Here is a 24,939-nt window from a genome sequence, read left to right as displayed (position 1 = left end):
GAAAAATTTTTCTGGTGGGAAGAGGTATTTCAGCAGTACCTGTAAGATGTTGTGGTGAGGTTCAAGGTCATATTGTAGTGCATTAACCAGTGGCTTAACTTTTATTCTGCTGTTCATGTGTATGCATACAATAAAAGGATTTGAGGGCCTTTAAGAAACATGTCTTCCTCAAATATCTGTGGCTTTTACTACAGTAGTAATTTTAATTTGTATATGTTACAACAGTACTCAGACTTAACTTCTGGGTATGTACCTGAGGCTGAATTTTGGAAGGGGAAGAAGGTGCTGGCTGTTGCAGTGTTTCTAGGAATGGAGCAAGAGTGGGCTGCTGCAGAGACAAGGTGATTGGAAGGAGGCTGTCACTAGCAGCTCCTCAGGAATGCTACTTGGATACATTGCATTCTGCCTGCTACACTAGTGAGAGAATTCTCTCCATCCTATGATTCTATTTTTTTATAAAAGTTGTGGGCTTTCATAATAATAAGTATTATTTTTCCTGACTGGTAATAAATTATGATGTCTGTTGCTTTAGAATATCACAGCAGGATTTTGTACACAGTAAGAGATATTAAAGGTGTAATGTCACAGAACTACATTTTAAAATTGGGAACCAATTGACTGTACTACCACAAATTATGCAAAGCAGCTGGATACATAATGAGACCACAGTCCATCTCTCCCTTCTTTGGCTCATCCTTGCTAGGATGCTTATTAGCATCATCCAGTAAAGATTAAACTGGTTCTGGCTATTCAACATGCAGACTGCTTCTGGGGAAGCTTTTAACAGGGTGCCACTGGGTATGCAGATAAAATAAACAAATGCTAGGCTTGTTTTTTATCACTGTGGTTTTTGGGACTTGTGGAAGACAAATTTTAATTGAGAAAATGGTGAAGATATCGTGGAATTTCTATGTTACAGGGTATTGAGTAATGTTGAAATAAGCTAAAAATGTCCTAGAACTAATAGGAACTTTACTGTGACTTTTTGTAGGGCAAAGGAAAGATGATGGTATATGTGCTTCACAGTATATTTTATTCTGTTCTGCATAGAAGAAGCAAGCTGGCTTTTACATTACAGTCACAGCTATATAAGCACTTCTTCGATCTCTGCTTTTGCCCAAGCTGCCATTTACTTCTCTACCTCTACATCTCTCAGGTGGGCTTGTCCCAGTGCTTCCATAGATATTTAATTGGCGAGTAATCTGCTCCATGCTGACGTAATTTTCATTCCTCAGGACTCTTCCCAGTTGTTTTCCCTGTGCAGTCCACTGCACAGCCCCATAAACAGGTGTGCCAGCATGGCTGTGGAGACCTGTGCAAGGAAGGAAGCTTCAGAATAGAAGGAGTTAAGAGCCTGCAATGTATCTTCCTTCCCTGCAGATTGTAGCATCATGCCCACTAAATATTAATTGTGGCTTCTTTTCCCTTTTTTTCAGCTTCTCAGCAAAAATGCCTCCAAATGGGAAGGCCTTACATTTTCACCCATCAGTTCTGCATTTTGGAATGCAGTGAGTATCTTACATGATTGTTATTTTGGTTAATAATGAGGTGTGGAGGAACAGCTACACTGGGTAGCTGTTGGGTAAAAAGCATTAGCTGGGATCATGCCACTGTCTGAAAAACAGAGAAGTAGTAATTGCCACAGAGCTGGAAGTACATTTCTTGCCTTGCAGTGTTTTGTAAGTTAAAATCAACATAGTTCTGAGAAGGAGGAAAAGATAATTGGGAATATAATACATTCTGGATGTACATTTCAGGTGATTGTGCATGGATGTCAAATAATTGCTTCATGCTGGTTGTTCATTTTTGAAAGATTGCCTTTCTAGTGAGGGAAGGACTTCTTTTTTGCCTCTTAATTCGGATAACAAAATCCAGTCCCAAGCAAAACATACTGGTAGAATAAATGAGGTTTTTCTTAGTTCTCTTTTAAGAAAACTTTAAAAATTGTTCTTAAGTGATAATGAGACTTTGATCTCTCAGTAACCAAAAAGAAACAGTCTCCTTGTGAGTTAAAAGAATATTTCAGAGGATGCACTGAAGGAATGTCTGAGATGTTGGGGTTTAGGGTGTACTAGCTAAAGCAGAAGCCTCAAGACAATCATTGCTTTAGCTGACAGAACAAGACTTCAGTTATTTAAATATTTTTATCCAAAACTTTGTGCTTTGTAAGGGTTTTTTTTTTTTTAAACTTCTAGTTACTCCAGTGAGTTTTGGCCAAGTGTACCTCGCATCCCAGTGTTACATATTTGCCTTTGTATACTAAAGGCAAAATTTGTTTGGTGTGTTTCCAGAGATAAATTACAAGTAGGTAACTGTTGCAGATGAACATGTTTTAGGGTAATCTGTGTTGTTCCTTTCATGTGCTTATAAAGTGAATAATTTATTTATCTTTTTTTTTTCTCCTGCTTTAGGTTACTGGGGATACCCAGAGCTAAAATGCTGCATGCCTACAACCCTAGTAGAGATAGAGATGTTGTAGTCAATTCAGTGTTTACAGCTACTAGACAGTTTCATGTGTCTCCCGCTCATAGCCGGGTGAGTGTTGATTTACTTTTGGAAAGTATGTAATGGCCAGGTGCCAAGCCTTCCTGCTTCCTCTGGCATGAGCTCTTCATTCTGTGTTTTTGTGCTTTTTTGTAGGACCTCCAACTCTTTTTCTGTTTTGCTAGTGGTTTTTTTGTTCACTTCTACTTAGACTTGTTTGGGAGAAGCCATCCAAAACCTACAGAAGGAAATGTGTTTGACAGTAACAGAGGAGGAGAAGAATTTTTCAGTGTTAGAGAGGCTGTTTAAATCACATTCTGCTTTAAGCAGCATTATGCAGTAATCCACAGGCATGTGGGTGTTCTACAGCCCTGAATTTTCAGTCTTTTGAACGGTCTTGCATATTCGTCAGAAAAACCTGCAGTGAAATGTTTTATGTATTTTGCATTGCAGTAATGGGCATAATTGCCTTTATGATCTAAGACCATTATTTCAACTCTGATTTTTTTAACAATATAATGCATGTTAAGAATGAATTGCTGTGATCTCAGTTGAATGAAGCCCAGCTTTTATCCTCTGCTGATGTGCAAAGGGGTTTTATTATGTTTTCATCTGATTTTTGCTTTTACTATAGCTGAATGGGTATTACTGTGCAGACATAAATATCATTGTTATTCCACAGCTACTGAGAGTGTTGCCCAAGTTCAGCTTGGCTGATTTGCCTGTGTATCACAGGGGCACTGATTCACTTTGCAATAGCCATCTCTCTCTGTGTGGGGAGGTGTCTGTGTGCACTCACAGGCTGTCCGTGCTGCAGGGTTAATATCCAAAAAGAAGCCTTGGCTGGTGAGGCCCCATGCTAGCTGAGAAACTCCAGCTATAACTTGGCAAGCTGCTGTGTAATCTCAGCTCTTTGTAGTGAGAGTTGAGAGTTGTACACAGATGAATCTTCTCAGTGCTGAGGTTCTGCTTAGTGGGATTGACAGATGGGGATGTACATGTGGAAGTGTCCTCTGGGCCCTGTGACTGAGTGGGGAGTGTGTGATCACTGGCACCAAGCAAGCAAGCAAGCTTCTTTGTGCTCTCTGCAGGTGATTCCAGCCATGGGAAAGATGTCTTTCAGAGTACTCTTCCTGCCCACAGAAGAAGGCAGCATTGAAAGCTCATTATTTATAAATACCTCATCTCATGGAGTTCTTTCATATCAGGTAACTGCTCTTATTTTTCATATCAGGGAACTGCTCTTATTTTTAGCTTGAGTTTTGGATTTTCTTGTGTTTTAAAAATTGGTTTTCATAATTTTAGGGACTTTGAAAGTTAATTGAATTCCTGATATGGATCAGGTGGGGTAATGTTCCCAATTCATCCCTTTTACCAGATCATGCTAGTGTCATGATCACATACATGTATGTGGTTAAACTTACAGCTGTTAGTGGGGCCAGTTGAGGTGGTAAAACCAAGTGTATTTGTATGTGTGTACTTAAAAGATCATGGTTTAATTAGTTTCATATATTAGTGTCGTCTAGACAGCACTGTGCTGGAATGCATTTGTTGGGAAAAACCCACAAGGAATTATTTAAGGTTTTAAGGTGGTTTTCAGCTACTCTGCAGGATTTTATGTAAACACATTGGGGATGTAGCATAAGGTTAGAGGTTTAGGCCCATAAAACATGAAAGTTGAAGTAATGTTTGTGCCTTAAAGCTGTCTGTTTTCTGAATAACTGAATAATATTCTGAATAACTGAATAACTGAATTTAAGAAGGTCTTTAGCTTTTAAAAAAAATTTAAGGGACACTATATACTCAATTCTTGGATTTTATTATTTTGACGAAGAAAAATCTTAACTCTGAATTTAGTGATTTAAAAAGAATGGCAGTTTTAATCAATCATCAAACTATTTCATTCCTATACTTTGATCTTGTACTGGAAAACAAAGCTTCTTAAATAAAAGCTTAGGTAAGTTCAGTTGAAATACTTGGGATTTTAATACAAATGTTGCAGTTATCTAGTATTTATTAGAGGTAATGGCACATTTGGCAGGAACATATCAAGGATGAGGAAAAAGTGCATTATAGAGTGATTGACCTTTTCTTTTTGACATCTCACCCTTCTCTGTGCCCTTAATTTACTGCCCAGTCAGCTCAGCCTTTTATCAACACGTTGCAGGGAAGCAGTTGTCAGTGCCTCCTCAAAATCAGTTTGTTTCCTGTTGGACTGCTGCAAAAATCAGTAGCAGGCTGGTTTTCCTGGACATTTTCACCAGCTACCTGAGACAGAGGAAGTAGCTGTCCATGTTTTCAGCTTACATTAGGTTTAAGAGTCATAAGGAGGCATGACTTGAGTGTTTGATGCACAGTTACAGTGCTCTTGAGAGCCCCAAAGCTTTGAAACATCTGATGTATCTAATGCATTTGTTCGAGAGTATGTTCAGAAGAATCAAACAAATGGAGACAAGGCACCACTGTATTATAAATACCTCAATTAAAAAGAAAAAAAGGCATATTCCTTTTGTTTTGGTATTTTCTATCTGTAGTCAGATTTTCAGTGAGCATAAAATGCATTTTGTTATCCTCTTAATTAAAAATATGTGGATTTTTCCTCTTAAAAAACAACAAATATATGCATACAAGTGAAAAGCCCAAAGTAATTTTAGTTAGCCCCTAATGATCCCCTGCCTCCTTGATCTCTCTTGGCTCCACACCCCTCAGTTATTGTGCATCTCCTTGTCAATAAATTAATCTTGGTGGAGCAAAATATAAATGCAGTAGAGCCATCCAAATTACAACTCTTACAATGTTCTGAAAACTGCAGTCTTTAAAAACCAAAATAATGAGAAAATATTTTACTCCATTTTTAAGGCAAAGCCATTGAATTCAATATTCAGTGAGGCTAGTAACAAAGTTTTCTCAGAAATTATCTCTTTCCTAAATGGTGATAGGTGTATTGTAATTGCCTGGAGAATAGTAGGAGAATGTAGATGCTTCGTTTTTGAGATAACCTGATGTCCTGCTAGTGAGTACTTTGTTTGTCTTTGTAATAGTGCCTGAATGAGTGATGATTCTTAATTGCCATTTATGTCCATGATAACTTTTTACATTGGAACTTTATGCTTATTGTCCTTTAAAAGAATTTAATGTGAAAAACTGATCTGTTTTTGGGAAGATTATTGTTATTAACAATGTAGTTTTGGAAGATGCTGTTAAAACTGAAATTCTAGATATTGATGTAATGACCTTTTTTTTTAATACCAGGTTTTTGGAACAGGAAGTCTGATATCTTCTCCAGAAGAACCTAAAGTGCAGCTAGCAAATGCCTACTTACTGCTTCCACAGATTCAGAACATCCAGGCATCACACACACTGGTACAGTATACATTGCGAGGGGAGAAACCCAAGTCTGTTTAACCACAAAGATTTTTGACCTCAGGTTGTGAGGATGCAAGGAACATTAGCAAAAAATCCGAGTACCAGTGACTGCAGGAGAGAGATTGCAAGATGCAGGGTTACTGTGATCAGCTGCTTCATGAGACAGTCTCATGAAGTTGGCATTGGCAGTTGGCATTTAAACTATTCACACTTGTTGTTCTTCGTGCCCCTGTGGTGGGGTACCCTCTAAACTGTGCTGGCAAAACTATTTGTGAGGCTCTGCTCTGACTGAACTAGAGAATTGGTCTGCCCTAAACAAAAAAATTAACTTTATAGCATAAAATTGAGAAGGATGGGAAGCTGTATTGGTTTGTTCTGTTTTTCACTTCTGGCCAGTTCCCCATGCGAGTTTCCAGCAGGGTTGCACCAACAATTAGCCACAGTTAAAAAGCATGGTGTGCTGCATGGATGAGACTGGGAGCTGGGAGTCAGGCTGCAGCATCCCCTCCTGCCCCTCTCAGTGCTGAAGATACCAGCTTTGCTTACTGGGAGCAAAGGAGCTCTGGAGAACACAGCCAGCTGAATTTATGAGATGTAAATACTGGAGTTGAAAGAAGTTTAATGATTTCTGTCATTTGGTTGCAGTTGCAGATATTTTCATAGTCTTCCAGTCCATACAGAACCTCTCAAGTGAATAACAAATCTGAAAAACTGATCTTTCAGATTTCCTGTTGTATTATACACAGACATTGTTTTTCCAAAAACATACTTAGAATACCTTAGCATGTAACAAAATGTAATACTTTATCTGAATGTAAGCTGCGTTAATTGCCTGTGTGATGCCTTCTGCTCTGAGAAAAAATACCAGCACAGATTGTATTTTTCAATCTGCTGTGTATATCTTAGGTCAATCTTACCTCTATCCAATGTTAGGGCACAGTTTCCTTCTCTCCCTTTCTTTTCCTCCATACCAGTATCTTCCCTGTAGTTGCACAGTTGCACTTGCTTGTGGACAAACAAAGACAGACTTTTGGAAAGGAAGCAAAAATCTTCAGCTTTTGTAATTTGGGGTGCTAGAGGTAGAACTGAGAAGGGTTTTTTTTTTTTATGCTGTTAATGTCTGCTTCTTCATATCTAGCTCAATGGGTTGTTGTCAGGTAGAATCTGAAAGTTGCATACATGCCCTTTTACAGTTCATTCTGAATTCCAGAGTGGAGGAGCTATGGGCTACATTTGACATTTTCCTCACTGTAGAATGACAAACATTATCCTATGTTTTATTTGTATGGAGTACAAGTTTGAGGTCATGTTTAGCAGTGCAGCATGATACCACCTGGCACTAATCTTGTAGGACATGAGGTGGGAGAGAGCATTGACTCAATTCTCCAAGCTCTGGGTGTAGTTTTTCTGTGCTGTGTTGTAATTAATGTAACACTCTTCACTGCATGTTATCAATTTGAGCAGCAGTGGGATGGGCTCCTCAGCTGTTGAAGATTATAGATCTAAATATTGGACAGGAGTTTATGGTTTGAGTTTGAGTTCCTCTCAGAAGAATGTTTCTCTACAGCCAGCTGTCCTCTCCAGAAGTGCCTTTTTCAATTCATCTCCCTTACATTCTCATCCAGATCTCATTTAAAAAAAGGGTATCATTATGTTTTGTCCCGTTTATATTTTAAGCTCAGAAGATGTGGAAGGAAGAGAGGTTGATGAGGTTTGAGTGAGTGACTACACAAGGGCAAGCTGAAGGATACATAACTATTACACATAGAATGGAGTCTTGTAGTGAAAAAGCATTTAAAACAAACCAGTCATACTCACTTAGTCATATGCACATTTCTTTTCCCCTGTTTATTTTTAACTGACATAAAATATCTATTTTAATAAATTGAGGATAGCATGAGTCTCATTTGCACGTCCCTTTTCACCTTGGGATGATTGAGTTCTAATCTTGCATGACAGCTTTTAGTTTGAAACATGGAAGGTGTCCTTACATCTGAAGTCCACTTATACTGCTTGGAAACCTCAGACAGAGAGCTCCATGCTGTGTGTCTGTATTTTGCCTTCTATTTTAAAGGTGGTTGTGTTTAAATTGTTAATTGACATCCTTGGTCATCAAGGCCAAAAAATCTTTGATATCATTTAGTCCCATTATGTGCTAGGTAGAGTGACTTACCAGAATTGCTGGAGGCCTTGTTACCCCAAATACTTACTTTGATGGTTGGAAACCTACACCTGACTTCCAATTTAAATTGCTTTGTGGCCATTTTATATATAGAGATGCACATTTAATTTATGTAACTTATCCTGCTTCTGACACTTAGAAGTGTTTGTAGGTGGCATCAGAACTTTCACTTTGTCAAGCTGAAGTGTCCATGCTCTGTAGTATCTTTGGTAATGGGCTGTCCATTTCTTCACCAAATTGACCACCCCTTTTGGAGCTTCTTCAATTTGAAACTATTTTGAAGGTCAAGGCCAGAATTGTAAATAGGGGGTATGGGTAAAAATTCTGCCACTATAGGCTATTTGTGTTGGAAATATAACATATACCTGGGGATTACAGATGGAAGTTTAAGGTAATGTTTCCATTGGAAATACAATGTGCGACAGGTTTGTGTTTGAATTTTTTGTTGAAAATGAACTCCCATGGATTTTGTGTGTTGTCTTTATCTTTTAATGGGCAAAGCACAAAGGCCTTTCTTTTTTCTTCTTCGTTCCTGCGTATTTTTTAGCAGAAACTTTTGTGCTTAATAAGAAAAGAAAAAAGCAAACTTGCCTTTCTTACTGTTGAATATCTCCATCTTTCTGTGACCCTTTTCAAAGTTTGAGCTTTTGAAGGGTTGGGATTGGCATGCTCTGCCTGTGCTCCTGGATCCCAGGATTTCTGGGTTTGTGGCTCACTTGTTGGGAGGAAGAAGAGCAGTGTCCCACAGTGTGAATCCGTTGTACATCCACGTGGCCACTCAGCAGTGGCTAGTTACCACTAAGCCGTGACAGATGGTGCAGCCCATATAGGTCATCTTTGTTTACGCAGCTTCTGGGTGTAGTCTTTGCTATAGTTGCCTGGTTTTTGGCATTGTTTAGTATTTGGACAGCACTAAGAGGGTAGCTACATCACTGCCTGGCTGTGTTCAGGATGGTGGAAATGTCAGAGGAGGAGTGGCGTGCAGGGTGGAAGGTCTTATCGTAGGAGACACACAGATACCACTTTGCTGACTGCCCAGAGGAGGTCAAAGTTTATGAACTGACAGCGTGGGAAATACTGCAAGTACTGGCAGAAATGTAGCACTCCTTAAGCTATGTTTTGCTCTGGTGGGCAGAGGATCATAGAAGCAAACATGTCCATGTGTGGTGCTTGGGTGTGGAGAGGGAAGGAAGGAAGACAGTAGAGCTTTCTTGGTGTGCTATCCTGATAACTGCCTGCAAAAAACTGATGAAACTCTGCTGAATCATTATTACAGGGACAGCTTATTAACACCATTCAGAATAGAAATACCACTTTAGGGCCAGGGATTGTCCAGGACAGGAACTTTGAGGGATCAGCCTACAGGAAGAAGAGGAGGTTTGTTCTTTTTCAGTGATACTGTAGACAAACTCCAGGAAGTGATTTGAACTCTACAGTCCTGGTAATGATGCAAGAATATATCCAAAAATCTTCGAGACCATTTGTGTGGTTTCTGTCAGTTGTCTTTGTTCATATAGGATTTGTGGGTGCTGAGTATGTGTGTACATTCAAGTACGTATGCCCGAGTACCTAATACAAAATAGAGGCACCAGGTAATTAAGTGGCAGTGCTTTGCAGAGCTCTCTGAGATTTCCCTGCTGTGCCTCTCCTTTTTAATTTGCCCCTGGTACAAGCACTGGCTGCATAACTCAGCTCTCTGCTCTGATTCATTAGCAGTGGTGTTTACAGTATAAATGGAGTGATTGCACTGCTGGGAGATGGTCCTGGATTTGTCTGTTTGGAAACTCTGCCTCTGACAGTGTTTCCTTCTCAGATGCATTATCTTCTCTTTAGGGTTAACTCAGAGCCATCCTGCTGGTGCTGTAAGATATTGGGCATATCAGTTATGCATTATTGTTTGCCTTAGAGAAATGCAAATCCATTTCCTGTTCTGAAGATAGCCTCATAAAGAAATAAAAATTTCCCTTAGAAAACAGATCAACAGCAAATATACCCCAGTAACATTATTTCCCCCTCTGTACATTTGAAGCTTCAATTTTAAGGACAGCAGTTCTCATCTTAGATCTATGCCAGGTCAAGAAAAACAAAGACTGGAAAAATACAATCTAGCTGATTTTTTTAATATGGATGTGGGGTCTTAAGTTACTTTAAATGACAGTAGTGTTTTTCAAAGAAGCACTGAAAAGGGAACTTTAAGCATCAGGTTTTATCTGATCAGAAAATGACCTCCAAAGTTTTAATTTTATTGCCTTGTTAAAACTCCACTAGCAGCCATGTGTTTGGTTTTTTGAGGTTTTTTTTTAGGTTTTTTTTTAGGTTTTTTTTTTTTTCCTGCTCTCACAATTTGATACAGACAAAAACATCTGTAAAAGAAGACAAGACGTTGCAGGGGTTTGAGCCCCCAGAAAGCTGTGCTGGGGACTGTGTTTGAGTTGCCACTAACCACATTTACAGGGGCTACGTCGCCCTCTTGTGTGAAGCCTCAGTCATTTTGGTATGAAATCCTGTTGAATTTGGAATGCAAATATTGGCTTCCTTTTGGCAGTGCTTTTATAAAACTGGACCCCATGAAATGCCACACATGTGCTGAATCTCTCTACTCATGTGCCTGTCCTATTTTTCCTGTACTAAAAAGGCATGAAATAGGATGCTAGATACCTTCAAAAATTTCTTCAGTTTTGCTTTTCACCATCAAATTATTGAAATTGTTTAAAGTCAGTTTCATCAACACCTTCAAAAACCTGAACCTGCAGATACCCTACTCAGATATATCAGTATCACAAGAGAACAGAGGGTGGGAGTTCCACATTAGCCTCAAAATTAGCTTGACATTTGGCTGTAAGAAAGGCACTGACAGAGTGACAGGTCTGCCATTCTGTTTCTGGCTTTTTTGTTATTTTGTTTTTTTAAAAATTTAATTCAGAATCGAGATATACTGGCTGTGCAGCTTGTGCCAGTAATTTGGCAGTGCAGATTTCCAGATAGCTTTCATTAACTATACTGGACTTTGTTAGTGCTGTTACCCCATTAGATTTATGAGTGCTTTACAAACTGCCACAGTCAATGTCATCTTTTGTTTTCTTTTCTTTTCCTATTCTAGTGAATAAAAAGGCAAAACAAGTATTTTCTGTCTGTCCATTTTGGCATGAAGCCTATGTATCAGACCACGTCCAAGAAGCATTATGTCCTTGGCCTAGATACTGTATTTCAGTATCCAATCAGCAAAGAAAATACACAGAAAACAAGGAAACAAGCTTTTATATTGCACACAAAGGCCCTGTTGAATACAGGTTTTTTGGCATAAGAAAATTTGTAAGAGTACTCATGCAGATGCTGTATAAATATTTAATAATCAAGTGTAATAATAGTTTGATAAGTAGGTAGATATTGATGGAGTCTTGAGATTCAGAGACTGATTACTGAACTATTGTACAGAGTAATTGTATTCATTAAAAAAATTCCTTACATTGCTATGTTACTTATATGAGGAAGCAGTCCTATTATCTTTATAAATTATGGTATGTGAATTGGATTTGTATAATATTTGAAGCAATGTGTTTGATGTTTTCTTCACTTTTCTTTCTTACAGACAGAAACTATGAATGCTAGTCTATTACGGGTTCAGCTTGAATGCAGTTTACCTAATGACACATATCAGCAAGTTAAGGTATGTTTTATTATTGTTTTATATCTATGTAAGTCTTCTTATTTTAAGCCCAGCTTAGAGGGACACTTTCCACAGCTGTAGAAGTTTTAGCAAAAATGTAGTTTTCAATGTCTCAGTTTAAAGGGGAATTGTGCTTTTATAAAATTGTGTTCTCTGATACAAATTAAGTGTCACACATACCACACAAAAATCTTTAGAAGAGAAGGAGATGAAAAATGATACCCACCACCCCATAAACCTCACATAAAAACAAACCAAAACCACTCCAACAGGCTAAGCATTCTGATGTGTAGGTGTTGTACTGCTGACGTGGGGCACAAAAATGATTAGATTTCTGTGATTTCTTTTCTCCAGAAACTTTTCACAAGTGTCTGGTTCCCAGTGAGAAGTGATCAGTGAGCTGAGAGGCTGAAGCCTGGGCTGTTTCTCAGGGGAGCATGAGGGCAGCTGGGCAGCGCTGAGGAGGGGCTAGTGTGTTAGCAGAGTGTGTTAGCCTCTCCAAAAGCACTGAGCCCTCAGGAGAGGAGGTTGTCTCGTGTCCTGGGCGGTGCCTCCCGGGTTCTCCTCCCGTCTCTGGGTGTCCTCACAGGATGGGCGGGTGCTGCTCGGTGCCCACGCCGTGGGTGAGGAGCTGGCCCGCGCTGTGGCCAGTGGCACCTCGTGCCCCAGGAGCAGTGAGGAAATTTGTAAGAGTTTGAGCAATGAGGCCCAGGCTCCATAGCTGTATTCCTGTGTGGAGCACGTGTTGCACATGGTGGCATTCCTGAGCCGCTTCACTTCCCCGTTTGGTTCTTGCGGTGCGCAGTGCATTGAGGGGCTTGAGGTGCACCTGAGCACTGGAGCCTCTGTGGAGTGCAGCTTCCTGCCCTGTGCTCTCAGCTTCCCTAGGGAGGCTGTGTGGAGTGCAGCTTCCTGCCCTGTGCTCTCAGCTTCCCTAGGGCGCACCACGCCTGTGCCCCAGTCTCCATGGCAGCCCATCTCCTGCTCCTGGCAGCTATTTCAAGTGCTGGGGGTCTCTGATGCTGTGTGAGCTGTGTGAGCTGTGATCTCATCCTCAGGCACTTCCCCACCCCTGCTGTACTTGCTTGTGCTACTTGAAATCTCAAGACTTGGAAGTGTTCTGCTGCACTTCTGAGAGCACTTCCCATGCCAGTTTTCTCCTCCTAATCCTCCATCCTGAGCAAATTAGTCCTCCTTTAGTGACCTTTGTCGTTTGAATTTAGTGACCTTTGTGGTTTGATGCAGGACTAATTAATGTTGTTCACTGTTGGTTGTCTAGTTCTATTTTGCTTTGTTGACTTCAATTTTTTTTTGCAAAATGGTGTCCGTGTCCTTGTAGTTGCTATGACTTAGCTGTGTTAACAGCAGCCACTACTTACAGACAGAAATAAAATCCTATTTGTATTTTTCTGAAGTATTCTAGCCAGACAACAGTGTTTTCTATTAAGAATTGTACATGTATGTTTGTTTTTTTAAAATTACTTCAGTGAGAAATGGAGACAAAAGCACAGGATTTGGAAAAATTAACTATAAACAGACCAGTGAACATGAACTGTCTTCCTACCATTAAGACACATGCATCAGTCTGTTTATGGCACATTTTATTGAAGGCAGAGGATTTAACAAAGGAAACTGTTTTACAGTTCCTGAGGTGAGACTGACTAAGACAGTTTATAAATTTGCATTCTCTCAAGGTTCAGTGTCTTTTTGAGTTGTTTTTGTCTTTGTTTTTGCTGTGCTCTCTGTACCTGCACTGTGTTTGGTTTCTGCTGAGATTTTAGCAAAGGTCCTAATTACTTTTGTTTTGCCAGCACTTTGGTGCTGGAAACCTTGTCTCTTAGATAATAGCTTTGATTAATTTCTCAAAGTTCATTAGTGTAATGAATTTTTTCTATTCTTCCCCCATCATTCACACACCATATCCCTTTGTCTCACTCCAGAGTTGCTGTTTTATGTCTGATGACCCAATGCTGCTAGAAATGAGCTTAACAGTAAGAGTCGAAAATGCCCAGCAAGATTTTGTGGAGCACAGACAATACTTACTGGAGAATCTTTTGATAGTTTATGTAGCAATTGAAAGAACAAAGACCTCAGGTAAGTCCTAAATCTACCTGTTAAGTGTAATTCAGCTTGGTTTTATACATAATTTGTAATTTGACATCCTAAATTGAGTCAAATTCAGTGACAACTTAATTTCACAAGTAAGGGAAACCAAGTAAGTTCAGTTAAACACAGCTAGCAGAGAATTTGTGTATGGCAGAGTTATCATAAACAGTTTTCTTCATAAAGGTAACAGTTGTAAAGTTGTAAACTAGATCTCTTTCATTCTTCAGTCCCTCATGTTTAAATAGTGTGGAAAGATGACATGGTCCTTTTAATTCTATAACTGCATTTCTGATTTCCCATGAATTAAATTGACCATAATGGGATTGTGAAGGCAGAGTGGTTTATATGGTACTGGGGATAGTGGCCATTATGGAAAGTAGGGGAATGAGGTAATACAGATGTGCACGTCATTTGTTCTTGTAAGCTAGAATTCCACAGGCAAAACAATCAACTCCTTGCAGTTTCTTTATGCTGCAAATCCTCTAAATCCGGGGGATTTTAAATTATTTATAGAGTCTTGCAGTCTAGTAGAATAGCTTTTTTTAGACATTTTTGCCAGTTTTCCTTTCTGATTGGAGAATGAGAAACTGCTTAAGAATCCAGATGAAAATAACATTTTTTAACGTACTTGTTGATGTGGAACATGATCTTTTTGTCTTTTGAGAGATGCATTTCAAAATCTAGTCACAAAACAATAGATACAATATACACAAAACAATATCTATGAAATGTTCTGTTTCCCTCATGCCTGTTCTGTGATGTGGTATTTCAAGAGCTGAAACTGAAATACCCACTGTAAACCTAGTTTCCCTGCCAGTGAGATGCCAGGGCTTTGTTATGTTGAGTTGTGGATGTACATTTATTCTAATGCTGGTAGAAAATTGTTCCCATCTGTTCTGTCAAGGGTGCTCACTGTTAACACTTTTGATGGTTAAAGTACTAGAAGTATCTTTTAGGGCTGTTTTCTGTTAAATATAGTGCAATTATAAGTCCTGTCTGTGCTAGAGGTTGGTCCTATAAGCCTTTTGGATTAGCTGTTGGTGGGACAGCAGGTAGGCATGGTCTGCACAGGGGAACTAACCAGCTGGGAAGGCTGCAGAGGAGAAGCTGTGGGGTGTGTGGAGCTCATAATCAATACCTTGAACCCTCTTTTGGAAGCTCACACTTGCAGTCTTGCTTTCAAGCAGCTGAGCAAAGCACACACATTGTTAGAAATCATGGTTGGTCAGGCAGGAGAACGTCCTTTCATGTCAGCCTGCATACACTGATTTAATGCAAGTATAAGCAAGGGCAAAAACTTAGTTACCTCCCTTGTGCAAGGACTGTAGTATGATGGTCACCTCTTACTCTGTCCTGCTGCCCTTCTTTTGGTCCTCTACATCTTCCTACTGTCCTGTGGATGGGACCATAGGTGCCAGTGACCAAAGGTGGTTCCCCAATATAGCAGTACCACCTTACCAGCAGGTGAAAGCTGTGTTACCCCTGTCTCCTGTTACTTTAGGCAATAGTCTGCTACCTGCTGGGTAATAGACCATTTCTGATTTGAGCCCAAAGTGCTGAATCCAACTTTGCATTATTTCCTGGAGATGCTTGCATTTTAAAGCATTTTTATTTCTCTCTTGAATGTTTGCCAGCTCAAGATGTGAACAGTTTGTCCTTTTTACAAGGGTATCTGTCACACAAAGATTTTAAATTTTAAATTGGGATTGCTTCTCCTGTGAGTGTCTGACAAAACAAGTGTTTCTGTCCTTGGTGATCTTACCATGGTGTTTATTCCTTTGGACAGGTCATTCATCAGTAGATCTGTATATCATGCATTCTGGAAACAGCCTGGTGCATATACAGGTAATCGTGGGCTTCAGGAAGTCATAATTTAGGGTGGTGAATTTGATTAGGGAATTAGCTTTCTCTAATAGCAGATTGATTTTGCTGGTGGCAAATGTCACACTTCTAAGTTTTAAAGTGTGCCCAAATGTCTAGTAGGTCCTTGAGATGACATGTTGTAGTTCAGTGATGGATTATTTTTTTTTAATATGTAAGAGCTGTTAACTTGAATAAAAATTCATGTGTTAATTTAGAAGATAAGAGAAAATGGCAGATGGTGGAATGCAAATTTGACAAGAAGATAGACTAATACAGGAGCTGCAGCACTAATAAGGGTAGTACTGCTATAAAAATAACTTGTCTTGTCTTCCTGCAGGAAATACGGCAGTTGTCACAAAAATATACATCCCTTGTGAAGTTTGAGCCAGTACTGCTATCCTCATCATCTACAAACTTCACAAAAGTTGCTTCTATTTCTTGTAAAGGTACAGGTAACCCATATTTGGAGATAATATGATTAAACAGGATTTAATTGCTGAAAAAAGGTAGCTTTTTTCAGCAGAGACCCTGAAAGATCTCAAAATCATCTTGTCTAGACTTTATTGAGAAAGGGGATGAATTCTTTTTGCTAATAGTTTCCACCCTTTTTTGTGTATATGTGGTTCTTCTTATGCTGGTTGAAGGCTCTAAGCTATACATACTTGAAAACGGGGCAAAAACCAGTTTCTGAAATGTTAGCTGACTTTACAATAAGCATAATTATTGAATGTACTTTTTCAACATCCTTTTATGGTTTATGTGGGTTTTTTTCTGTTTAAAATATGTTTTCTAAAAGGCTATTGTGCTTGGGTGGTCATTTTCTATGACATTGCTTGGCAGGACCATTGAAGAGGCTTGCCTGAAACCAGACGTGTTTGTGGAAGAGCAGAGATTGGCATTTAAGCATTCCTGACTCCAGCCTGCTTCCTGTTCTGGCCACTAGACTGCAGTGTACAGACTTGAAACATTAATGAAACAGGCTGCTTTCATAATGACATTGAGACATGTTTTCCTAGGGAAAACATAGATGAATAAGAAGAAAGAAGGGACTGTTATGTTAAGTGATTCTCTTTTTCAGAGGAATTTTTCAGTTGTTGAAAGAAGGCAGTGTGCTCTGATTAGTAAGAATGCTATGCCAATGACAGGTGGTTAAAATTGCTCTTCACAGCTTTATTGTGTGTGTATTTTTGAAGGTGTTTATCATTCATGAATACTTCTTATAGCAAGGTTTGAAATCTCTGAAAAAAATTGAGTCTTAGGACTCAAACAATTAGATATTTTACTCACCTGTGTGAGCATTGCATCAGCAAAGGTTGCCCTTTTTAGTGTTCTTGCAAATCTTCCCATGAAAATAATTTTGGATATGCTTGTGACTGATGTATTCCATGTGTCTGCTCTTTCCCAGCTGCATCCTGTGACAGTGAAAGTCTTTATTCTGACAACAGCAAGAACTATCTTTTGAAAGGCACTACAACACTCAAAGCCTGTCTTTTCTGTCCTGTAATGGAAGGGTAGGTTGGCAGTGGATTTTTGTTTGTTTGTTAACATGCACTGATACTATAATGGAAATACTGTGCTTTACTTTCAAGAGATGACGTTAACTTTCTTTGTCACTCTGATTCCAAGGTCAGTGAGGAGGCTTCTTCCTATTGTTGCTGTGTCATTTGCCAAATGTCACAAATTTAAAGCAGTAATTCTGTATTTTATCCCAAGAAGAATTTTAGGAGCCCATAAAAAGATGTGCTTTAAGAGCTTATATCATGTAAACGTTGCTTAGTCTATGATAAAATTTCCAGCACCCTTTTTAATGCAATGCAGAAGCTGGATAGTCTTAGAAAAAATGTGAAGTTTTTTCCTGCTTCAGTCATCTTTTGCTAATTTCATCCAGCCTGCTGTATCATAAAGCAATGGGCAATGTTGTACTATAGCATGACAAGAGGGATAGATACTTTGCATGTCTCTTTTACATGGTTCTTGTGAATTTTTACTCTCGTATGTCATTATTCCCAAATAAATAATTTTGTTCTTCTCTGGGAAAACTTAGAAGAGCCCCATCATACACAAATGCTATGTTATCTTCTCTTGTGTAGACCATTTGTGTACTCAAGAACAATAGCAGATGTATTTATATTTTTGATGTATTTACTTATAGGTATTTTGATGTAGATCCTTCTGCAGCACTGTTTCATATAGAACCACATCATAATACTTCAGGATATTGGTCCATATGGTTTACAAACAATTTTTACTTCAGCGTTGAATTGAATGAGGTCTTCATAGCCAGAGAAACAAAAAACCTAGTTAAGGTAAGCTTAATTTCTTCTTTGTACAATGTTTTGTATTTGATTTAAAGATATGGACTTTTGACATACAAAATGGGTTCTTTGAAGAACTCTGTGTTCTTAGAACTGGTTGGAATCCATTAAAAATAAAGGTTTATGTACATCTGTAACTATTAGGTTACTGTCTCAAGAGGCATTATTCACTGTCCAGCTTACTTTTGTATTGTTTTATTGACAACTGTTCCTTCATTTGAGTTGCAGCTACAGATGCATCAAATTACAGACCATTGCTCTGTTCTCAGAATTGTTGAATGTGTGTGTTTGTGCTCTCTAGGATTCAGCATTTCTTCATAGTGGAAGCCTTTACTGCATAGATGACCTTTAAAGCCAGTGATTTACTGGCACAACTGCTTGATTCAAATCAGGCAAATCTGGTTTAGGAATAAGCACACAATATAGGCATCTAAATGGCTCTTCTTATGTTTGATATTGAGATTTGTGTACGTGCACTGTTTGGATCAGGTATGAACTCATATGGCCATGTAGTAACAGCAAAAACACAAAAGACAAGAAAGTTCGCATTTTTTAAGGTACCAGCTGTGTCAGAATGTGCTGTACTAATTTTAATTCAGCTGTTGTTTGATTCTTTTCAGATTCTGAACTTTGCTGAACCTCTGACTCTACCTCCAGGCTGCTGGAATGTTTTTTCTTTGAAGCTCAATGTGAAAGACACTGTAACAAATGTGCTCTCTAGTATTTGTTTGTCCACAAACGTGGGAGTGATGTTCGAAATACCTCTGCAGATATATTCGACTGTGTCCAAGGTATGGTGTTCAGCTGTGTGTGTTGAATTGCTATTATGCACTGCAAACCCAGCTGCAGCAGTGTCTGTCAGGCCAGAAATCTGTTCTTAGTCCTGAAGCAAAAGCTCAGTATCAGACCACTCTGTTAGACCATTCTGAAGATTGAGAGGTTAAGTCCCCAGAGTTGAACAGCAATGGAATTATTGTTCTCTTGGCACTTAATTATCTTAATTCAAAATTCTCTTATTTGACTCTATGAAATTATGCACTGAGAAAGTGAAACAAGTGAATCTTGTTTGGTCATGTTTTTGTTTTGTTTTTCCAGCAGGGAGACCTTAATTTTGAAGCAATTGCCCACTGTGATATTCAGTGCTACTTGGGAAAGTCTGATTCAGGTAGGTTTGTCTAAGGCTTTTTTTGGCATCTAACTAGTTTTATTGTAGAAAATTCATTTTATATAGCAGGACTTGTAATGAGAATATTGAGATTGTTCATGCAAGTACTTAGTGTTCATGCAAGTACTTAGTTTTACATTTGTTTAAAAACAAATGTCCTGGGAGTATATATATGGCTGAGGGAATTGAGTACACGGCGCACTATTTCAGACATCTAATTCCATAGCATGTGCTAAGCTATTGTTCTGTCTTGAAACATTTTTTTTTTAATTTTAGTATTTAAGACTCTCCTATGAATTCTCATTGATGATGTATTGCCCTTTTCTTTCTTCATATGTGTTTTCTTGAGAGATGTCGAAGTAGAATGGTAAAACTGTCCACTAACTCAAAGTTATTAGAAAATGTGCATAACCTGGGCCCAGATCCTGGGAGTTCTTTTATGAAAACCAAACAAAAAATTGACCAATATCTGCTTATATCTAGAGTTAAATTTGAAGGCCTCCTCTTTATCTCTTTCCCACAGCAATAATTCCATAGATTTCAGCAAATATCAGGCTTGTAAAACAGCATCCTTAACACTGTATCATATGAAACAGAAGGAAGGGGTCTCTTTTTTTTCTGGGACTGAAGAATCCATCTCCAGATACTGTAATGCTGGGAGCTGTTTTAAGTACCTGACTAGCATTTAGCAAAATACAGCAATAGGTTTAACATGGCATGATACTGTCTAAAGAATGTTGAACCTGTTAAAAGCTGGTTCAGAATAGTGGTTTTTGCTCTCTGTGCAGTAAGGAGTTTCAGAAGGCAGCTGATAGCATAGGCTTTAAATATTTGAGCACTCTCCTGTAAATGTTTTCAAGATGATGTTTCCTAAAATGTGTCTTTGTGTGAGGATATGAGGAAGGCAGTAGTAGTCAGTCAGATGTGAAAAGGAGAATTGAGGTGACCAATAGAAACATGTGACTTGAACACTTACTGAGACACTTGCATGCTAAGGTCTGTATCTTAGAAGAAAATGTTTGCTTTTTTTTTTTTTTTTTTTAATCTCAATGAAGGAATATGGCTAATACAACTGAATACTTGTTGCTTACTTTATTTTCATCTAATAATACACATAATGAGATCTGTACTTACAGGTATTCTGCCTTCTGCTTTAGGATACTACTATTTGTTAAGCAGAAATGTGTAATGCATTAGCCTGGAAATACTGACCTAAAGAAATTGTAGTTAGATTATTCCAATAATCACCAATCTCAATTCATTACTTTAAACATTAAGGATTGTAAAATAAAGTACATGCACTTTCAAAATAAGTATTTTTTGTTTTCTTTTCAAAGAAGCTTTCTTTTCTAACTACTTAACTACTTTCTGCTGTGTGAAAATGCTTGAACCAATATGAGTGTAACTTTCTAAAATACACTAATCTTTAGACTGATGTAAAGCTTTGCAATTCATCTTAAGAATAATTTGAGAAAATTATCAGCATCTAGAAAAGAAGCTAAAATGAAAAGACTGTTTTTGCCAAACTGGGAATTGTTATGTTCCCTGCTGTGCCATGCTACTATATTTTTGAACCACTATATAGCATATTATCTTGGTACTTTACTGCCATCAGTGGACAGTACTGTGTAGACTACTGATGACATGATTACTCTTCAGTGGCATCTATTAGGAATAGCAGCAATAAAAAGGTCTCACTAAAGCATACACAGCCTGTGCAATGCCCATTCTCTTGTTTGCATGTACAGTTACTTTGGTTTTGCAGATGTATTTCTTTAAACAAATCTGATATGGAAGATAATATATATATATATATATACACCCTTGCTTATTCTCACTGTGAAGGGAAAAAGTGGGTTGGCTTTTTTTGTTTTGGGTCTGGATGCTTTGCAGATACTGATTGCTCATGTTCTCAAGTAGATTGGTGGAAGGAGCAAATATTATCTCTGTAAAATCTGAAAAATCTATTATCCTTTCAGCAAATCTGCTTTGGCAGAAGAGTCTCTCTCTGGACCGTTCTGCCTGGGACGTGGATTCCGAGCTTGCAAGTGACCTTTATGAAAGATGGCAAAAAATAAGACGTGGGGAAGCATGCAGGTCTGTACAGAATCTGTTGAGGTTCTTAATTCAAGCCAGTAGAGTGTTGTAAGAAAGAATATTTCTGTTCTGAAGTATTCTTAATTAGAACAAAACATTCTGGACCATTTTCTACACTTAAGTTAGTTTTCTTGAAGCACATGGAGTTTCAGAGCATCCCAGACTCCCCCAGCTTTCATTTCAAGGCACTGCCAGCCACAAGTAAGCTTTTCAGCCTAAAATGTAAATAATATTCTGACTCTAGTTATCTCACCAGGGCTACCTGGCATGAAGGCAGTCCAAGCATGTTTTACCAGCTCATTTATGGAGTTGCATGAGTCCTTCATCATCAGGTTGTATAGCAGTCTTAGCAGTCTTCTCAGGGTCTTTGAATGGCTTTCATGGTTTTTAGTCCCTGGCCTACATACACAAAAGTTAGCTGTTAAGCTACAGCTTTATGGACTTTCTTTAGTAGAGACCATTTCCAAGGAAAGATAAATTCATGCAGTTACAGGGCCTGGCAAATCATCTTGTAGTTCTTTGTTTGAAAGAAAAAAAAAGAAACTAATTAAGTTTTCTGCTTTTGCCAATAAAGCAGGAGAAGTATTTTAGGATCAGCTCGCTTTACTCAGCAGAAGAACTCTGAAGAGGAATCCTTTGCCTTTTTCTTGCCACGGTTGACTACAGAGCCTGGCCTTACACTCAACTTTAATGCCACAGCTGTTAAAAGTAGCATGGTGAGGATGGTTGTTATTACACTTTTTTCTGAGTTGAGTGTTTAGATTTTTTTAAATAACAAAGTTTGTGGTTAATATTTGGTGCTGCTTACATTTTCATATTGCTTATGAACTGGTGTTTTGATCTCAGTTAAGACACTAAATTTGTATCCCTTTGGTTCTTTGGTAAGTTTCCTAGCTTGCTAGTTGTAATACTTTAGTACAAGGAGAAGAGTAAAGCAGTGTAGGTTTTAACCAACAATTTTTTGTTATTGTTAAACTTTCTTGTGTTCATTATATAAGTTACATGTTTGTGGTAAAATAATTGAACATGGGACTAGGGATAGGGTGTGTTGTCATTAGTGATGCGTGCAAGGCTGTACAGGATGGCCTTCCTCATGCCACTGTCTTGTCTAACAGAAGTGTGTAAAACATTTATGAGAGATACAACACTTGCAGAGCAATGTATCTTCCAGCCACACTGACAGTTATTTCTTTCTTGTTTGTCAGATTTAGGTTTCTACTAACCTAGCCTAGTCCAGAGCCAGTCATATGGAAATAGTTTTCCTATGCACATATTGTGAATTACCTTAATATTCCATTTGTCCAATTTAATTGTTAGTCATTACAGAAATTTTTATAACCTGCTTGCATTCAGACTTCTCTAAGAAGGGATGGCACCTCACTAACTTTCTTCTGTGCTAGAGCTTTGTTCACATCTGTCTGCATAAATCAAAATCCAAATGAAAGGATTGTTTGGGGAGTGGGGGTGGTCTGTATTTTTGTGTATGTGGTTCAAAATGCACTCTTAGCTGATTTTGCAAATTCTGACATTGTGGTGACATGTCCTGCTGTTACATGCAGTCATGTGCATGTATGATTATACTGCATTGACACAAAAGCCAGATTGAAGTCCCTTGAAAATGCAAATTGTATTGCTATTGTTGAATTATTTTACCAACCAGTTCTCAAATATGTAGTTTTTAACTCTTTCTTTTCCCCTCCAAACTATTTAGGTAAAATATTTCGTACTAAGAAACCCTTCATCCTTCCCAGTTACGTTGCAGCTTCTGCCTCTTTCTTACTACCCTGATCCCCAAGCTTCACTGAGTCTGCTGAACAAATGGTAATAACTATCTCAGGATACTGTTTTCCCTTTTAAAAGATCTTATTTGCTATGCCTTATGATTGTTACTTATTGGGTTTTATTTAGTTTTTCAAAGTGTAACTTAGATGGGGATTATGTTCTGACCCATTTTGGAAGACAGAGCCTTGTTTGGGGCAGCTCCCTGTATGGTGCATGCCTTTGTGGTGTACCTCATCATCGATAAAACACAAATTTAACATGTTTTAAGCAAGTTTGGGCCTGCCAGATATATATTATAGTTGTTCATCTTCTAGTATCTGAGGCTTAGTGCAAGCTGCCCAGGTGAGGTGAACAGCTTACAGGGTTGGGCTTGTGCATCTCCTCACAGTGCTGGTTGGTATCTATAGAGTCTGTAGACAAATCAGTGAAAATAAGGTATCTGAACCATCCCAGAGAAGAGTTTTCTTCTTAGTCTTTTCTTAGGTAATAACCCTGGTCAAAGAGGAAACAGAAACTGGGAAGCAAAATGCAGATTCAGAGGGAGCAACCTCAGCATAAATATTTAGGGTCAGCTAAGTAAATGTTTCTGCATTGTTTTAGCCTTTCTGTTTTAGATTTGAGATGATGATCTAATGAGAAATCTAGAGGAGAGTTAGACTAATAATAAAGGGATCTGGTGAGTGAGCTGAAGCTCACCAAAATAAGCCCTGTCACACTTGTCTTTGAAAAAATGTTATAGTTGGTAGGTGTGTGTGGTTAGAGACAGTGGGATTGCTCCTGTGCTTAGGTGTATCTTGCTTATTTGGGGTCCCAATCCCTGTGTAATTGCTTCCTTAACCTCATTCCTTTACCTAGGTACATGCATGTGCATATATATGTCTGTGTATATATATGCACATTAATAACTCCATCTGTTTGCATACTAAATATTATTTCCACATAGACTCTTTCTAGTGGTTTGCAATTACATTTTCTCTGTATTTGCACACTTGTGTTTCTGCAGATCTTCTAACTTCACCAGAAATCACATCCATTAACTGGTTCTTTTTAAGCTAGTGTCATAGATAGTTATGACAAGTGAGTTTTCATTCAGTGGCTGAAGGTCCATTCGTCTATAATCTATATTTTATGTGTTGGTTTTCTTATGTTGGTTTTTAATGCTTAATGTCAAATGCTTATAATTTGCATTTGGACAAACAAATCAATTGTTTTAAGTGAATTTGATTTGCACATTATGTGATGGAAAATAGGAATTTGTCCCAAACAAATCATGAGCAGAAAGAGGGATTTTTGAATAAATTATATGAGATTTAATAATGATTATTTCTTAACAGTTATGTCAGCAGAAAGAGTTTGAGGGAATTTGTGTTTGTGTGGCTTAGAAATTCTATTTCTTGACTGTTATCTTTTACAATATTCTACACTGGCAGACCTAAAATGCCCAGCCATTTGTCTGTTTTCCAAATGTGTGTAATCCACATAAAACTGATTTGCAGTGTATTCTTTTGAAATGCAGACCCACATTTCCACCATATTTCACACTGCCAAAATGCAATTGTAAAAGCAGTCTCTATTTAAGAGTAGATGCCAGCATGTAAAAATAAGTCAAAACAGTTCTGACAGGCTGGGTTTCAAATGCTTAACTTTTTGTTTTGGTTTATTTAGGTTTGGCATAAATGTGCAAGCTATCAACTTCACAACCACCGAATTCAGGCTAATGGATGAATGTTCTCACAGGGTAAGATGGCTAATTTTGATAGAAGTGGTCTGACACACTAGAGAAAGATTTTTCTAGCTATGCTACTTCTGGGTTCTTCCCAAGAGCAATTTAAAGCAGTTTCACAGTGTTTTCTTGATTCTTCATCAGTTTTGTATCTTTGTAGTTAATTATTTTCAGGATTTGGGTCAGTTT

The 24,939-nt window shown here is 38.3% G+C and overlaps 1 protein-coding gene across 1 annotated transcript in view; it reads left to right on the top strand.

Annotated features, from left to right (window-relative positions):
• TMEM131L (transmembrane 131 like) overlaps positions 1-24,939 on the top strand; it is a 79,487-nt gene that overhangs the window by 32,657 nt on the left and 21,891 nt on the right. The window contains exons 4-19 of the mRNA XM_063156342.1: positions 1,437-1,508; positions 2,412-2,535; positions 3,576-3,692; positions 5,737-5,847; positions 11,622-11,699; positions 13,640-13,793; positions 15,592-15,650; positions 16,006-16,114; positions 17,074-17,179; positions 17,821-17,974; positions 18,604-18,774; positions 19,079-19,148; positions 21,128-21,245; positions 21,823-21,961; positions 22,957-23,066; positions 24,693-24,765. Coding sequence (XP_063012412.1) covers positions 1,437-1,508; positions 2,412-2,535; positions 3,576-3,692; positions 5,737-5,847; positions 11,622-11,699; positions 13,640-13,793; positions 15,592-15,650; positions 16,006-16,114; positions 17,074-17,179; positions 17,821-17,974; positions 18,604-18,774; positions 19,079-19,148; positions 21,128-21,245; positions 21,823-21,961; positions 22,957-23,066; positions 24,693-24,765 — 1,765 coding nt within the window. The remainder of the gene's footprint in view (positions 1-1,436; positions 1,509-2,411; positions 2,536-3,575; positions 3,693-5,736; positions 5,848-11,621; positions 11,700-13,639; positions 13,794-15,591; positions 15,651-16,005; positions 16,115-17,073; positions 17,180-17,820; positions 17,975-18,603; positions 18,775-19,078; positions 19,149-21,127; positions 21,246-21,822; positions 21,962-22,956; positions 23,067-24,692; positions 24,766-24,939) is intronic.

Source organism: Melospiza melodia, chromosome 5, assembly GCF_035770615.1.
Source record: "Melospiza melodia melodia isolate bMelMel2 chromosome 5, bMelMel2.pri, whole genome shotgun sequence".
In the NCBI taxonomy this organism is placed as follows: Eukaryota; Metazoa; Chordata; class Aves; order Passeriformes; family Passerellidae; genus Melospiza; species Melospiza melodia.
This window is presented reverse-complemented; position numbering and strand designations above follow the sequence as displayed.